This window comes from Gymnoscopelus microlampas, assembly GCF_963454915.1.
Source record: "Gymnoscopelus microlampas genome assembly, chromosome: 23".
NCBI lineage: Eukaryota > Metazoa > Chordata > Actinopteri > Myctophiformes > Myctophidae > Gymnoscopelus > Gymnoscopelus microlampas.
In genome coordinates, this window is record NC_139960.1 from 4319315 (window position 1) to 4337391 (window position 18077).

Here is an 18077-nt window from a genome sequence, read left to right on the forward strand (position 1 = left end):
TCTCAGAGGCAAATATTGTACTTTTACTCCACTACAATTATTTGAAAACTTTAGTTACTTTTCAGATATAAATGATTGCATTATCAAACATACATTAACCATTTTGGCCCTATTTTATACCTAGGCTATTTGAAAATAGCAGATCTACAAGCTCACAACGCGTCGCATCGCGACGCGTTGTGAGCTTGTAGATCTGCTATTTTCAAATATCTTAGTACTTTTACTTTTGGTACTTTAAGTACATTTTGATGCCAATACTTTTGTACTTTTACTCAAGTACATTTTTAATTCTGGACTTTTACTTGTAACAGAGTATTTCTACATTGCAGTATTGGTACTTTTACTTAAGTAAAGAATTTGAGTACTTTTTCCACCACTGCGCGCGCACACACACACACACACACACACACACACACACACACACACACACACACACACACACACACACACACACTCCATTTTTATCCCCCCTACCTCCCAGATCTGGTCACTGTAGCTTGGACGGTCACGTTGACATGCATCTGTTTATTCAAGAACTATAAGCACAGATGATAGTTTCCAGTTTTTTCTGACATGCGTGATTTGGGGGGTGGGGGTGGGGCCTCCGATAGAGATCCCTTCAGAGAGAGAGAGAGAGAGAGAGAGAGAGATACACAGCAATGAAGTGAGAATAACAGACGGAAAGAACCTTTGCACTAAGGCCGCAACTATTGATTATTTCATTAGCGATACTATCGATTCACTGAATAATGGAGAAGTGCTATGTTTGTATATATATATACATACATATATATATACATCAACAAATCGATTAACCACGACTTCACCCATTTTCTTCATATAGTTGGTCCTCAGTAATCCTCATGATAAAATGATACCGTTTTTTTTTACTCGGTTTGTGTCTCATAAGATGGCTGTGGACAGTTCAGAAACCTGCCACTGACATCAGTCAGTGTTAGGCACTTTTCTTTTTCAAACAAGATCATTTATTTTTTGAACGCGTGAACAATGGCTTCCATTATTATCGTGCCAACTTTCCAGGAATAGAAAGCCTGCAGTTTCTATTAGCTTGGATTCCCCATCGATGATGTCACTGGTAGGCGTGTTTCGGAACTGTCCAAAGCCCTCCTCTGAGACAGACGCGGTAGACAAAAATGGTACCACATTATAATGAGCATTAGTGAGGACCAATTATATGAAGATAGGTTGAAAATGGATGAAGTTGTCCTTTAGGTGTTGTGCATACGTTTAGAAAATAGCAGATCACAGCGCATTGCATCACAGCGCTTTGTCAGTTTGTAGATCGGCTATTTTCAATGACATGATTTCTTATGACATGGCCAAAATAGGGATATATATTAATCTATTCTTATGTTGAATTTGCGATTGTCAATTAAATCGATTTGTTCGATTCATTGTTGCACCCCTGATTTGCACACTATAGTCCTCTTTTATCAAAGGTGATTGTGACTGTTGTGCACAGCCAGGAGGCTCCAATCTTCACGCCTAAGATTGCTTTAAGCATGTGAAAGAGGGAGGAAGGGGGGGCATAAATATTTAATGGCTGCTTTAATATTGCAGCCCCCATATCCAGCCTATCCCTTGGCTAGCCTGTCTGGGAGTCTGCCGTGCCCACTTCAGTAAGTGTGTTGCATGAATGGATGTGAGCATTTGCATGCAATTTACACATCTCATTTAACTGTGAGAGAGTGCACAAATGTAACCGAATGGATCCTTTACGGGTCCATTTATCTATTAGGACCACATTGGAAATATGTGCTTCATCACACACAGTACATTGTGTTGGAACTTGTATTTTTCTTTCGCCAAAAAAATCATATCAAATCAGCAAATGTAACCAAACGGACCCATAAAGGTCTGTTTGGTTACATGTGTACACTCTCAGAGTTATACATGTATAAATGAACGCTGAGGACCTGGAACTTTGTCATTTTTAGATTTGAGCTAAAAAAGCATTATTTTACACTTTGGGCTATTCAAAAACAGCAGATATACAAGCTCATAGCGCGGCACCGAGTGCCGCGCTACAAGCTTGTAGATCTGCTATTTTTGAAAAATCGTGAAAATGTGTGCAAATCTTCTGAATATATATATATATTTAAAGCGAACATTTTAAACTCAAATCTTTGCTTCTGGGGGGTCCCTGGAACAAAATATTTTGATGGGGGTCCGCGGCCAAATGCATATCATTTTGGGGGTCCTTGACATGAAAAAGATTGAGCACCACTGATATAGAAACATACGTTTCTCAGAAAACTGATTTAGGAGACATGTAGAATCGGCTTCAGGTCTCAATGGGTTAATGGGGGTAATTGCCGGAATGAGTCATTGTTGATGTCTATAATTCGCAGTCATGTGGCACAGTGAAACTCTTGGTGATGTCATAGGACTGTGTCTAATAGCTCCGTGCTCATGAAATGATGCAACATATCTGACTTAACTTTTTCAATTGAACAAAATGTATTTTTTTTATATCATCTTTCACTAGTATATTTTCCACATTCCACATAAATGTGTTTTTTGACAACTCTTCTAAACGCTATTAAGCAATGTAAACAATAGAAGAGCAGGGAGGCCAAATGCAACCACCCCAATTGTATACAGTACGTTTTAACATACTCTTAAGTATTAACATACTATAACTATTATTAATTAGTTGACAATAATTAATAATTCTTATTATTAATACGTATTAACATACTCTACCATACAATTGGACAAATTTATATTTTATTCACTAAAAGAATTACACAATAGAACTTTAACAGGCTGAAGGACCAAGTGTGAAGCTAAAAGAAACACCATTATGGGTGCTTAAGTGCATGCAGGTGGACATAATTTACATACGCACATAGACACAGTCACATGCTGGTTTACACTAACTGTGACACATTGCATCTGGCAGTTGTATTTCCCCTGTTCTTCTTCCCTGCATATGTTATTGTTAGGAGGCTATTTCAGGCATTCATTTTCGATGTGAACTAAAGAAAGACGGAAAGAAATGGCTCCTCCATAATGTCCCTGAGTGAGTGCACGATTCTGGAACGCTGACTTGGACCGTCTGCTATGCGTCTCTACTGTTGTTATGCTCTTTGTAGTCAACTGGTTCAGTGGTTCTTAAACGTTTTCATGTGAAGGACCCCCACATTGATACATAATTGACCCGCATACCCCCATCTGAAAGGATTTTGTGCCAGGGACCCTGAATGTTTAAAAAAAAATACACGTTGTGAGCTTGTAGATCATATAGGTTTATTGTGTCTAAGCTAATTTTGCTGCTACATTTAATTTAGCTGGGGAACCCCTCGAACCCCCATAAGGACCCCAGAGTGGACCCCCAGACCCCACGTTCAGAACCACTGAAGTAGTTGCCTGTGTGGCCGGTAATGGGCTGTTCTCCTTCTAATGCTGAACTGAAACAAATTTGAGTCAAAACAAACACTGAGGATAAACGATAATGATATATTGATCATATTGGCGTTTCACTTCTCCCCCCCATCTGCGTTTATCTTTCACACCAGTGCAGGCATATACACCGACCAATTGACACAGTAGATAATGATGGACGGCACGTGCGGCACGTTAGCATACAGTCATTTACGTGTGTGTGTGTGTGTGTGTGTGTGTGTGTGCATGACTCTACATGCATGCCTTCAAAGGTGCCCTATTAAACGTGTCAATACAAAAAAAAGAAAAACACTCCAGACCTCACTTGTGATGTCTCCACTCTCCATTCACATACCGTATGCACGCACACACACACACACACACACACACACACACACACACACACAGGGGGGGGGGGGGCTCAGCTGGTGGACCGTGGTCGCAGACAGGCTTTGTACTCCGGCTGAGGCGGTGAGTGGATTGCTTTTGAATTGAATGTGGCTTCTGTCCAATTCCCCTGGTCCTGTCTGTGTGCCTCAGCCTGCCACCTGCCTGATAATGCTCTCACCGGGGAGCGGAGCAACAATCGAGCGGCCGCCCCGGACAAACAGCACATTTGAAATAGCTTGATAGCCCCCCCCCCCACCCCTATTCCCCCCCCCCTCACACCTCCTCGTCACCTCTGCATCCACGCAGCAAGTGTGCATTCCTCTGGCTCTTGTTGTGTCTTTGGTTCAGGAAAAGCGCAAAGGTGTCGGAAAGCCTGTTATGAAAAAGCCTGCTCAATCCGGGAACGCATCTGTGTCAGATATGTTAGATTTTAGCTATATCCATTATTTTATACTTTGGGCCAGTGGTTCTCAAACTTTTTCATGTCAAGGACCCCCAAATTGACACTTATTAGCCCGCGGACCCCCATTTGAAAAGATATGCCAGGGACCCCCCATAAGAGACGATTTTTACGGCTCTAGCAGTGATTCTCAACCATTTTAATTTCAAGGACCCCCCCAGTTTGACATGCATTAGGGCTACGGACCCCCATTTAATGGCATTTATTTCGCTGGGACCCCAATTTATATTGTAAAATCAATGTTAATTTAACTCTGAGTGTCCAAATGGAACCAAATGGACCCGTTACGGTCCATTTGGTTCCATTTGGACACTCAGAGTTACAGACCCATAAGGGTCCATTTGGTTCCTATCCATCATTTAGCTGGGGACCCCTTGGAACCCCCTCAAGTACCCCTGGGGGTCCCCGGACCCCACTTTGAGAACCAATGCTTTGGGCTATTAAAAAAATAGCAGATATACAAGCTCATAGTGCCGCGCTATGAGCTTGTAGATCTGCTATTTTTAGCGGCGCTGGCGCCGCTCTATACATAGTATAGAGTGGTCCTGCTCTATACCTGGCTTTTCCGTCAACGTTCTGATTGGTCAGGTCTGTCAACGTTCTGATTGGTCAGGCCCGCCAAGGTTCTGATTGGTCAGGTCCGTCAACGTTCTGATTGGTCAGGCCTAGATCCTGCTCTATACCTGACTTTGTCCGTGTTCACCGTCAACGTTCTGATTGGTCAGACCCGTCAACGTTCTGATTGGTCAGACCCGTCAACGTTCTGATTGGTCAGACCCGTCAACGTTCTGATTGGTCAACAAAGTGATTGGTCAAGCTTCACGTGACACATGGCTATAAACACATTATAAACACATATCGATGACAAAATGTATCAAAGGCGCCGCTACCTTCACACAGGTGTGATTTTTTTTAAAATGTGTGCAAATCTTTGAATATAGATATTTTTTTTAAGCGAACATTTGTAACTCAAAACTTTTCTTCAGGAGGTCCCTGGAACTAAATATTTTCAGATGGGGGTCGGCGGCCAAGTACATATAATTTAAGGTGGTCCTTGACATGAAAAGGTTTGAGCACCACTGATATAGTAGCACTAATATAATACGTTTTTCAGAAAACTGTTAGGATTTAGAAGATTTTTGTTGTAGCATCGGAACCTCAGGCCTTAATGGAAACCTAGCACTTGAAACCTAGCATGGCTATTCTAAGGCAAATATTTGGCAAAAATAGAGCAGCTATTTTTCGGTGAAGATAATTTATTTCGTTCAGAGCAGCGGTTCCAAACCTTTTCTAGATCAGCAGGGCCCACAAGCCCAATGGCTGCCGTGTTACAGTAAGTGGTCAGATGGGTGGGTCGCGTGCATTTTCAGAGCATGTTTATTTTAATGATCAACCATCAATTGTGTTCCGGCTTGTATGAATGGAACTAACATAGTTAGTTATAGTTGTCTCCGCCAGGAGACTATGTTTTCGTTCTCGTCCTTCTGTGTGTCCACCAAGCTAACATTGGTCAAGCTTCACGTGACAGTATGTTGAAAGGGTGTGCTTTGATTGGCTAGCAAGACGCATGATGAAATAGAGCCCTATAAATAGGTGTGTCACTTCAAAAGATCATTTATATCTTTTGAAGTGAGGTAAGACAGGATTAATCAGGAACAGTACTGGCGGAGACCTGTGCTCCGAGGAGCACATTTTCTAGTTAGTTATTGTTGTTGTTGTTGTTGTACAAGAAAGCGACAAACAAAAACATGTGCACCTGCCAGTACAGCTTTGTTTGCAGGAGCATTTAGTAGGTAGATAGATAGATAGGATAGATAGATATGCGAAGGAAAGATACTGAGAGAGATTTGTGGAATTTATAGTTAGATGTTGCTTTGTAGCCCAGGTATCCCCTCTAAAAGAGGTTATTAATGGCAATGGACAAATGCCATGAGTTTCGGAGGGTAAACTGTTCTACCAAGGGGTGGACGAGAGGAGAAATGGGGTTGGTATAATCCTAAAGGAAGAGTATATCAACAGGTTGAGTTGAAGAGAAGGTAAGACAGAGTGATGAGCGTGGGCTTTTGTGTCCAGATAGCTCAGTTGGTAGAGCTTCTCGCCTTTGGAAGACAAGATCATGGGTTCAGTGGCGTGCACAGACATTTTGAGGGGCAGGTGCTCAAGTAAATTATACTTTTTTTTTGTTTACTTGGTCTGCTCTTTTTTCCCTCTACACCTATACATCTTTGCCAAAAATAGCCGATCTACAAGCTTGTAGATCTGCTATTTTTGGCTAAAGTTCTCCTCAGAAAAGGGATGCTAGGTTTCGAGTGGTTGTGGTAAAAAGAAAAATCATATCACATAAAGATATGGCGGACCCCCTGTAGTAACTCTGAGGACCCCCTAGGGGTCCCGGACCCCCTGCTGAAGACCCCTGCTGTCAAGAGGGCAAAGGGCAGGTGCTCTAGCACCACCTAGAGTCTATCTGTGCACGTCCCTGCATGGGTTCACCGCCAACTCAGCGTAGCACCAGGGCTTGAGTCCTTTGGTAAGTGCTGGGCGCTGATGTTAGGTGTGTAGACAGAGAGAAAAAAGATCAAAAGATCAAATGGTGGAAGATGAAGAAAGAACAATGCTGTTTGGAGCTCCGGGAGGAGATAAGAAAGGCAGCCAGAGTCATGCAGAAAGTAGGCAGGAGTAAAAGGAGATGAGGGGTAAGGCAAAGAGAGAGGTGGCGAGGGCTAAGGAAAAGAGTATGAGGAGTTGTATGAGAGGTTGGAAACCAAGGAGGGAGAAAAGGATTTGTACCGATTGGCTAGACACTCAGGAGGCACTGAGAAGGAAAGGACATGCAACAGGTTAAGGTGATAATAAAGGGTAGAGATGGAAATGTTCTAGCAAGCGAAGCCAGTGTGTTGAGAAGATGGAAGGTAGTACTTTGTCATGTTTTAGTGATGCGGTATTCTAAAATTGGCAAATTAACATTTGCTAGCACAGTTTGCCTTTAAGGGGAGCTAGTACACATTGTGATAGTACTTCCATTTCATCCACCATTCACCAATGTCATCACTATTCAACCAATGTAATACTATAGTCATCACTTCCCTCCTTCTTCACCAAAAGGGTCATGCAATTGTTACTCAAATCTTAACAAGAAGAAAGAGTCAACCTCTGCTGTTTAGGAGTGGTTTGGTTTGGCAAATTCAGACACTTCACAAGCCACAGTCATTTACAAAGATAAGATTGGTGCACGACGGGGTGAAGATACACTTCAAATCCTGCAATTGCATGCATGAATTGTCGAAATCAGCCACTCAGATGCTACTGTACTTGTTAATAATTCCAGGAATAAGAAGGGGGGGAAAAGATGGCAAGAGAGGTAACAGATGGCAGAACAAAGTAGCTTTAAATAGATCTGAACTACTTAGACCGATCCTGTTTTCATTTTTGGTTTATACTGTCTTTAAAGGCAGCAAAGAGTGCAGTTATATCACCACTTCTCTACTGCTGTACACTCCCCGTGGCATCCCTCCGAATCAGTGGTGGACAAAGTATTCAAAAGTACAAATTATGAAGTACATTTTCTTGTTAATATCAATGCATTGCTCTGTGAAAAAAAGTTTTACAAAATAAAATCAAAAGTTCAATTTTTTTTGTTTTTTTTTTGTTATTTTTTTAACCGGCGATACGCTGTCAGGTTGGATTACCAGCCTAGGTGATTTACGCCAACCACGCCAACCGTCCGGGCCAATATTTCTATTTGAAGTGTAGCGGAGTGAAAGTCCAGTCAGTCACAAATGTAATAAATAAACTACATAAAAGTCATGGTTATGGTACTGTACATAAAAATGTACAGTACTCAAGTAAATGTCCACCACTGCTCATAATGGAGACGTGTGAGCCTTTCAGATGGCAGGTGTGGAATATAAAATATCAGAGAGGTTAATGTCCCACCGGGAGACACATTCTGAAGAAGACCTAGTTGTATCGAAACGTTTATACACTATTGGAGCAGATTAACTTGCACAGTGTGCGGACTCCATTTATTTGATTGGGGACACACATTTCTGCTTACATAAACTGATGATGAGTACACTCATCATCCTCATCAGCAGCAGCTGTGGATGAGCGAGGGATTTACCAAGGAATTGAATTAATTGGAAAGGAAGTTGATTGAGTCAATACTTTATTAAGCCCTAAGGGCTTATTTCCATCGAAGGTTTAAGAGCCGTTCCAGCTCGGGACCCAAATATGAAATGTTGAATCGCACACTGAAGTTGACAGAACACATGACGGCACAAAGAGAATGGTGAAACACCTGCTGTGTCCTGCCCTGTGTGTGTGTGTGTGTGTTTACTGATTAAGATTGTGAGGACCATTTTCCACATACATTTGGTCCTCACAAGCTAATTGTTCGTTTTATGGTAAAAAAAAGAAAAGAAAAGATTAGTGGAGTTGTGCTTACAATTAGGAAAAGATTCAGATTGGGGTTAGGATTAGTCATTATAGAGGTTAGGTAAAGTTTTGATGTGTAGTTATAGAAACGTGTGTGTGTGTGTGTGTGTCCTACAGATTACCTGTCCCAGGGGGTGGACCTGAGTGGGATTGAGGTGATTGAGAATGAGCTGCTCCTCATTAGCAGAGCCAGGCTGGAGGTAGAGAACCAGGCCAAGAGACTTCTGGAGCAGGGCATGGAGATACAGGTATACCACACACACACACGCACACACACACACACACACACGCACGCACACACACGCATCCTCCAGATGGGATGCCCAAATTCCACTGGAATAGAACATTTTACTTCTTACGTTTTTCCTCTTCCAATTCACTTCAATTCAAAGGGGCTTTATTGCCATGAGAAAACATACGTTTACATTTCCAAGTTGAACAAAACAGTCAGAACAAAACCATATATTATATACAATTAAAATGGAATAAAGAAATGTCTGTGTAAACAGACTTTGTTACATTGCAACTCAGTAAAACTAGCTTAGAAAACTAGCTTACAAAATCTCTCTCTCCCTGCGTGTCTTTCCAGAACCAACACCTTTCCACTGGTTCTCAACGTAGGGCCTGAGGACCCCCAGGGGACCTTGAGGTGGTTCCTGGGGGTGCACATCAAAATGAGGAGCAATTTAAACACTTGTGCCCTTTTTGTATTTTCTAGGCATTCGCAAATGGTTGATCTACCAGCTCACAATAGGTCGCGTTGTGAGGTATTGTGAGCTTGCAGATCTGCTACTTAAGAAAAAATGATGTGAAATATATATTTTTTTGTTATCAATTGTTTTTATTATCCTATCAGCAATACAATTATGTTTGAATGGATACATTTTTCAACAAAAACAAGAAACAAACACATACACAACTTAAAAACAACACAGAAGGTTAATTAAAATAATAATAATAATAAACCCACCCACCCCTCCCCGGACCAACAATGTCTCTAAATGCAAGGGCCAAACACCGTGCCTATACCTGTGCAAGGTCACCACACTTTGTACAACACTTAAACCAAGCCTTTAAGCTTATCTGCGACGTTAGACCACATATCAATGTTCCTCTCACTTGCTCCATGTAACCTCGCCGTTGACAGTTCTAAATAAACAATATCTAAAAATGTTAAAGCCCATTGGCGAAATGTTAGGGTATGAGGAGGTTTCCACCTCGTAGCTACCATTTTTTTGCCGCTGTTAAGCCAGCAAAGAAGATGCCCTTGTGTGTGCAGTTCAGGTGTAGCCGGGACACATCATTTAAAATAAATACAGATGGAGAAGGTGTGATATCAGCTCCCAAAAGTAATGACAGTTTAGCTGCAACCATAATCCAAAAAGAGGAAACATTTGGACATTCCCAAACCATGTGAAAAAAGGTACCAATAACATTTGGAGTACAAAATGTGCAGATGGGGCTATTTAACATCCTCATGGCACATAATCTACGGGGAGTCAAATATGTTCGGTGAACACAATTTAAATTAATCTGTTGATAATCTGGATTCCTAGAAGACAGCAATATATTAGACCAAACCGTGTCCCAATTCAAATCAGGATCCAAATTCACTATATCATTCCTCCATAAAGTATCCACAGCTAGGGACCCATAATTAGATTCTGATAAAAATGCATACAATGCGGAAACGAGGCCTCTTGATCTACTAACATCACAGATGAGTCTATGTAAAGGGTGCATTGTAAGGGAAGTCTGCCATGGAACTCCATAAGTCCTCATGGCTGTTCTCAGTTGTAAATAAAAGAAAAAGACATTATTGGCCCAAAGCGAACTTTGCATTGATTTGTAGTTATATTTGAATAAATAAGAAAAATTATGTGAAATCTTGACAATACTTGTCTTAAGTAAGGGGGTGCCCACACACAATCTTTTCAAATGGGGCTCGCAGCCAAATACGTAATACATTTGGGACCCCTTTAAAAAATATATAATATTATTCCCCTCCCTCCCACCCTTGTTGAGCTTTCTAGTCTTTTCAAACATGAATGTTTTTACCTATTCAAAGAAACGGAGAGAGATACACAGAGAGAGAGGGAGAGAGATGGGAGTATACATACAAGGCTGTCATCTGCCCCAGAAAACCTGGTTCTCTAGAGAACAGTGTCCTGTTTCAGAAACCTTTACTGTTTGTGTGTGTGTGTGTGTGTGTGTGTGTGTGTGTGTGTGTGTGTGTGTGTGTGTGTGTGTGTGTGTGTGTGTGTGTGTGTGTGTGTGTGTGTGTGTGTGTGTGTGTGTGTGTGTGTGTGTGTGTGTGTGTGACACAGTCTGTTCACTGTCAGCGATGACATGTTGCCAGAGCTGGGGGGAGAGCTGTGTTTCTCAGAAGCAGCCATGTTGTTCTGCTCTGCTCATCACCAGTCACCATTGTACAGATGATGATAAGGAAATCATACAAAACACTCTCTCCCTTTTTCGGATGGGAGAGACACCCTTGGGCTTCATGGATGGCAATTATGAAATCATAATCTTGTTTGCCATTAAGGGCAGCGGTTCCTGACCTTTTTCTGGTTCAGGGCCCACTCGAAAATCTCAAAGGCATTCGCGGCCCACCCAACTGACCACTTAACACGTCAAGTGGTCAGATGGGTGGGCCGCTTGCATTTTCAGATCATGTTTATTTTATTGATCAATCGATTTTGTTCCGGCTTGGATCGATGGAACTAACATAGTATACTTTAAAGGTTTCATGACGTTCAGTTTTACCACACATTAAAAGTCTTTGTCATGATCCTTCAAACGTGTATAAAAAGTTTTAACAAAAAAATCCACTCCATTGATCCATGGCAGGTGTTTTTCTCTCACATTTCTAAAGCCTTTTCAACTGCAATGAAAAAATAAATCTTTGCCTGCTGGTGTCGCTGTTGAGGGATTTTGCCTGTCAATCATCGCCTCTGCTCCGCCCCCCCCCCCCCCCCCCCAAAGGAAAGGATAGGGGAGGGGAGGGGCTAGGAGGAGAGTGGGCGGGATTAATCGGCTGTGACATCACTGCCGAAGGGCCAAGGTCAGATTACTTTTCAGCCTAATTATTCAGAAAACCCCAGACCACAGAAAATCCACTGAATGTTCAAAATTCAGATTTTTTTGGGTGTAATTGAGGTCATAAAACCCCCCAAAAAACATAAAAAAAAAAAAGTGAAAATGAATTTCATAGAACCTTTAAAGTTCTTATTTATCTGTATCACACGAAAACTCATTTTTCAAGGTTTTAAAGAAAGAATGTCATGATTTGTTTTTACATGAATTATTTTAATATTAATGTCATATTATCATTAAAATCGTAGTGTTTTGCCAATTATTCCCACTTTCAATATCCTCACGGCCCACCAGTGGGCCCCGGACTACAGGTTGGGAATCACTGCAATAAGGGAGGATTATGGTTTTGTGTTTTGACCAAGAGATGGAGATAGAGAGACAGCTCTATCTGAGCTTTACTGGGTCCCACAGGAGACCCCGCTTGTCCCAACTATCACAATAGTTGAGACAAGCGGGGACTTACTTTTGGCTAGATTTGAGCAATGGCTTCTTCAAAAAATTCAACAAACCCACAGTATAGTAATTAGTGGAGTTATAGGGACCTCCAGGAGGGCCTTATCTGAGGATCTAAGGATGTGCTCAGGCTTATGAGGGATCAGCATATCGGAGATATACAGTAACTAGGAGCCAGTCAATGCAGGGCTTTATATGTAATAAGTAACATTTCTCCTGGAGCTCACAGGCAGCCAGATTACGGGCCGGGCCGCACATGTAACATTTGCGGAAAGGGAACCAAGGTGTGAGTGGTGGGAGTGGGTTGAGCTAGGGGGGGCGAATAAAATGATCTCCGATTATGACTAATTTAACCCATTAAGACCTGGAACTGTGTCATTTTTAGATTTGAGCTAAAAAGCATTATTTTACACTTCGGGCTATTCAAAAATAGCAGATCTACAAGCTCGTAGCGCGGCACCGAGTGCCGCGCTACGAGCTTGTAGATCTGCTATTTTTGAAAAATCGTGAAAATGTGTGCAAATCTTTGAATATATATATTTTTAAAGCAAACATTTTTAACTCAAATCTTTGCTTCTGGGGGGTCCCTGGAACAAAATATTTTGATGGGGGTCCGCGGCCAAATACATATCATTTTGGGGGTCCTTGACATGAAAAAGATTGAGCACCACTGATATAGAAACATACGTTTTTCAGAAAACTGTTGAGATTTAGGAGACATGTAGAATCGGCTTCAGGTCTCAATGGGTTAACTGGTGGAAATTCTGGGTCATCCAGTGCTTGATGTCGGAGAGACAAGCCAAAAGGCGTGACGTTATATCCTGCACCAGGTTTTAGCGGAATGTAGAGCTGCGTGTCGTCAGAGCTGCATGTCGTTAGCGTAGCTGTTAACATTTATGTTGAGAGTGCGAAAGATGTTGCCAATGGGAAAGCATGTCAATAGAGAACAAAAGCGGATGCTAGGATTGCTACCTGTGGGACCCTGCATGTGAAGGGGGCCAGAGAGGAGGAGGCCTCTCCAATTACGACGGCAAAGCTCCATGTGGTGACGTATGAGCTAAGCCAGTCCAGTGCCACGTCATTGATGCCAACTCAGTGTTCTAATCTTTCAATTAAAATGGAGTGGTCCAATGTATCAAAAGCGGAGCTGAGATACTTTGAGATACAGTCTGCAGTAATGTCAAGTATACCGTGAGTCACAGTCGAGGGGCTAAACATGCCAGACCGCCAGTATGTTGGTCCTTAAATACGATTGTTAGGCTTAACTGAGACAGCACTGCCATGAACGGACATGTCAAGAAATAATATGGTCAAAGAGTGTGGTTCTAGGAAAGTGCAAGAACTGAGCCTTGAGACTCCAATCTTAACCAAGGGAGCATAATCAAAGAAAGATGTTGTATTAACCCATTGAGACCTGAAGCCGATTTTACATGTCTCCTGAATCCCAACAGTTTTCTGAAAAACGTATGTTTCTATATCAGTGGTGCTCAATCTTTTTCATGTCAAGGACCCCCAAAATGATATGTATTTTGCCGCGGACCCCCATCAAAATATTTTGTTCCAGGGACCCCAAGAAGCAAAGATTTGAGTTAAAAATGTTCGCTTTAAAATATATATATTCAGAAGATTTGCACGCATTTTCACGATTTTTCAAAAATAGCAGATCTACAAACTCATAGCGCGGTACTCGGTGCTGCGCTATGAGCTTGTATATCTGCTATTTTTGAATAGCCCACAGTGTAAAATAATGCTTTTTAGCTCAAATCAAAAAATGACACTGTTCCAGGTTTTAATGGGTTAATACGATTGTTAGGCTTAACTGAGATAAACTGTCGACAGCACTGCCATGAACGGACATGTCAAGAAATAATTATGGTCAAAGAGTGTGGTTCTAGGAAAATGCAAGAACTGAGCCTTGAGACTCCAATCTTAATCAAGGGAGCATAATCAAAGAAAGATGGCGTATTCTCAGTTGACCGCATTCCCAAAGGCTCTGTATTAGCCCCCTAAGGTCTTTCCTCTACACTAAATATCTTGAAATAGACAATCTGCAAGCTCGCAAGAGAAAGCTTGTAGATATTTGATGCTATTTTTGTCGAATGTTGTCACCAGAATGTGCTAGGGTTTTAATTGGTTACAAGATATATCCGCTGCTAGTCTCACTTCATAAAGATTTGTGTTTTGAGTTGAAGAGAAGGCATGCAGGGTGCTGTTGCGTGCTACTGTCGTGTTACTTTCACACAAAAAAAACACACACGCGTCTGTGTGTGTGCATGTGGGCAAACAGTGACGGAAAGGGTGTTTAACATGCTGTAATTCAGTGGAGTGTGAACCAACAGGCTGTTCACATTGGTCAATTCTGTTGTTAGGAATGACCAAGAGGAGGAGATGCTGTGGAGGTAACCCTGTCATGGTTTTAAAAAAACAAATGGTTAACCTTATAGACTGCCGTTGCCTCTACACTGTATGTCTCCTTCTACAGAAACACATTCCATGCAGTGTCTTACCGTATATACAGTATGATGGATTCTCTGTCTGGCTCTCACTCTCTAACACACACACACACACACACACACACACACACACACACACACACACACACACACACACACACACACACACACACACACACACACACACACACACACACACACATTGCCTATTCTCTTATTTTAGGTAAGGGAATACCTAAAATAACTCTCAGTTTTCACTTTTCAATTGACATAAATGGCTAATATCTACAAAAGTAATAATAAAGTTAGATAGAAAGCTGATATTTCCATGATGAGACCAACAGGATTATCTACTGCTGCTACTGCTACTAGACTATGAGCAACTGTAACTCTTTAACTGCCAGAGTGTATACATAATACTCACTCTTACCTTTTCAAGTAGTCACAGAATATTTATCTCCAGTATGATCGATCCCCTGATGGTTGCTAATCACAGAGGGTTTCAATGTGCTTCCGCTTTTATACGCCTTTGGGATCACGTTATTTCCTGGTTCTGTGTAAATAAATATATATATACCGGTATATATATATATATATATATATATAATTATTATTATTTTTCAAAAACTCGTCCAAACTCGTCGTTGGCAGTGTGGGCAACGGCAGGATTTGACGAGTTAATTCGTCCATGGCAGTCAATGAGTTAACACCTAGGTGACGTTTTGAGCCTGGTAACTATTCCTCGTCTCGAAGGAGAGCTAGCAGGCTCAAAACGTCACCTACATGGTATTAACAAAGAGTTTTGGAGCTTCAACCGATGTGCGGACGCTGTTCCTTCTTAGTTTTTGCTTCTGCCCAGTACCCGGCACTTTACTTCTGGATGTAAGTGCTTTATGTACTTTTTTTGTTCAACTCTCACAACATTTTTGACATAAATACACACTAAAGGGCCGTTCACACTGACTGAGCTAACTATAACTATAAAAATATAGTTTTAAAAATCGTGTGGATGGCAGAGTTCACACCAACTATAACCACTTAAAGGACGACTTCACCGCTTTTCAACCTATCTTCATATAATAGGTCCTCACTAATACTCATGATAAAAATGGTAAAACAATGTTCTACTTGGTCTGTGTCTCATAGGAGGGCTGTGGACAGTCCAGAAACCTGTCTACCAGTGACATCATCGTTAGGCATGATTTTTTTTTCCAACAAGATTTCACATTTTTTATTTAGATTTTTATTAACACGAGAACAATGGCTTATTTTATTGCATTGCAACTTTCCAGGAATAGAAAGCCTGCAGTTTCTATTAGCTTGGATTCCCCATTGATGATGTCACTGGTAGACGGGACTCTGAACTGTCCACAGCCCTCCTCTGAGACACAGACCGAGTAGAAAAGAATGGTACCATTTTATCATGAGTATTAGTGAGGACCAATTATATGAAGATAGGTTGAAAAGCGGTGAAGTCGTCCTTTAATCCCTCTATACTTCGTTGACCGGCGCCCCCCAGGGTTCTGTACGTGGTCCCCTCCTTTTTCCCCCCTATACACCGAATCTCTGAGCCCCGGAAATAGCCCGGCAAAACATTTGCGACGTGTTGTGAGCTTGTCTCGAATGTCTATTTTCCTGGAACGGTTCACCTGTTGTGACATGCCCAGAATAGGGACGCTAGGGTTTCGTGCGGTTGATACAACTTTGCCCCTTGCATCTCACCCTGCTAACCCATCTGTTGACCGGGGAGTTGAAGTGACATGTCCACAGATAACACACCGCCATGCGTCCCCACTCTCATTCACTCAGTGAGAGGTGGTATTTTTAGCTGCTGCCCTCACCTAGCTTCTGCTCTCACCTCCACACTGACAGCCTGCGTGCGACCGTGCGTGCGTGTGTGCGCGCGTAGGGCTGTCACGATTACACGTTTAAGTTAACGATTAATTGTCACTTAAGTAATTGCGATTAACCCATTAAGACCTGGATCTGTGTCATTTTTAAATTTGAGCTAAAAAGCATTATTTTACACTTTGGGCTATTCAAAAATAGCAGATATACAAGCTCATAGCGCGGCACCGAGTGCCGCGATACGAGCTTGTAGATCTGCTATTTTTGAAAATTTGTGAAAATGTGTGCAAATCTTTGAATATATATATTTTTAAATCGAACATTTTTAACTCAAATCTTTGCTTCTTTGGGGTCCCTGGAACAACATATTTTGATGGGGGTCCGCAGCCAAATACATATAATTTTGGGGGTCCTTGACATGAAAAAGATTGAGCACCACTGATATAGAAACATAGGTTTTTCAGAAAACTGTTGAGATTTAGGAGACATGTAGAATCAGCTTCAGGTCTCAAAGGGTTAAAGATGTCATTGTGTGTTTGGCATTGAATATTGGAACATATGAAGCCTTTTAAGGCTTCATAATTAAAAATTGCACATGGGGCAGATATGACAAATAACTTAAATGTACAAAGAAATTATTGACATATTTAATCATTTTATAAAAATCGTTTTATACAAGCTTACTTCGTGATGTGTTGTAAGCTTGTAGATCTGTTATTTCTGCTTTTTTAATATTTGAAAATGTGTGAAAAATGTTCAACAAGGAATCGATTGTGACGATTATGCTCAAATAATTGCTTATATTATTATATTATTGGTTATAATAATTGTAATAATTGTGACGTGTGTGTGTGTGTGAGTGTGTGTGCGTGCGAGTACTTGTATTCATACTTTTGAGCTCCAAATGTCCCCGCAAGTATAGTAGAATTTGAGAAATAGACATCGTGAGGACCATTTTCCTGGTGCTCACAAGAGAAATGTTTTTGCTTTGTTGTTATTACTGTAGGCTTACAATTTCTCAAAAGAATCAGGTTGGTGTTAGAGTTAGGCATTTAGAGGTTAGGTTTTGGGGGTTTCTACAAGCTCAAAAATGGCATGCATAAAATCGCCGGCATAAAATGTTGATGTCCTGTCCTCACAAGTATAGTAATACAAATGTGTGTGTGTGTATTTGTGTGAGGGAGAGCACGCACGTGCACGTGTGTCTGTACATGAATATTTGTTAAACCCATTAACCCATTAAGACCTGGAACTGTGTCATTTTTAGATTTGAGCTAAAAAAGCATTTTTTTACACTTTGGGCTATTCAAAAATAGCAGATCTACAAGCTCATAGCGTGGCACCGAGTGCCGCGCTACGAGCTTGTAGATCTGCTATTTTTAAAAAATCGTGAAAATGTGTGCAAATCTTCTGAATATATATATTTTTAAAGCGAACATTTTTAACTCAAATCGTTGCTTCTGGGGGGTCCCTGGAACAAGATATTTTGATGGGGGTCTGCGGCCAAATACATATAATTTTGGGGGTCCTTGACA

The 18077-nt window shown here is 41.3% G+C and overlaps 1 protein-coding gene across 1 annotated transcript in view; it reads left to right on the top strand.

Moving 5' to 3' along the window:
- cog5 (component of oligomeric golgi complex 5) overlaps positions 1 to 18077 on the top strand; it is an 89870-nt gene that overhangs the window by 30389 nt on the left and 41404 nt on the right. Inside the window, exon 7 of the mRNA XM_084050069.1 lies at positions 8810 to 8940. Within this exon, the coding sequence (XP_083906195.1) occupies positions 8810 to 8940 (131 nt within the window). The remainder of the gene's footprint in view (positions 1 to 8809; positions 8941 to 18077) is intronic.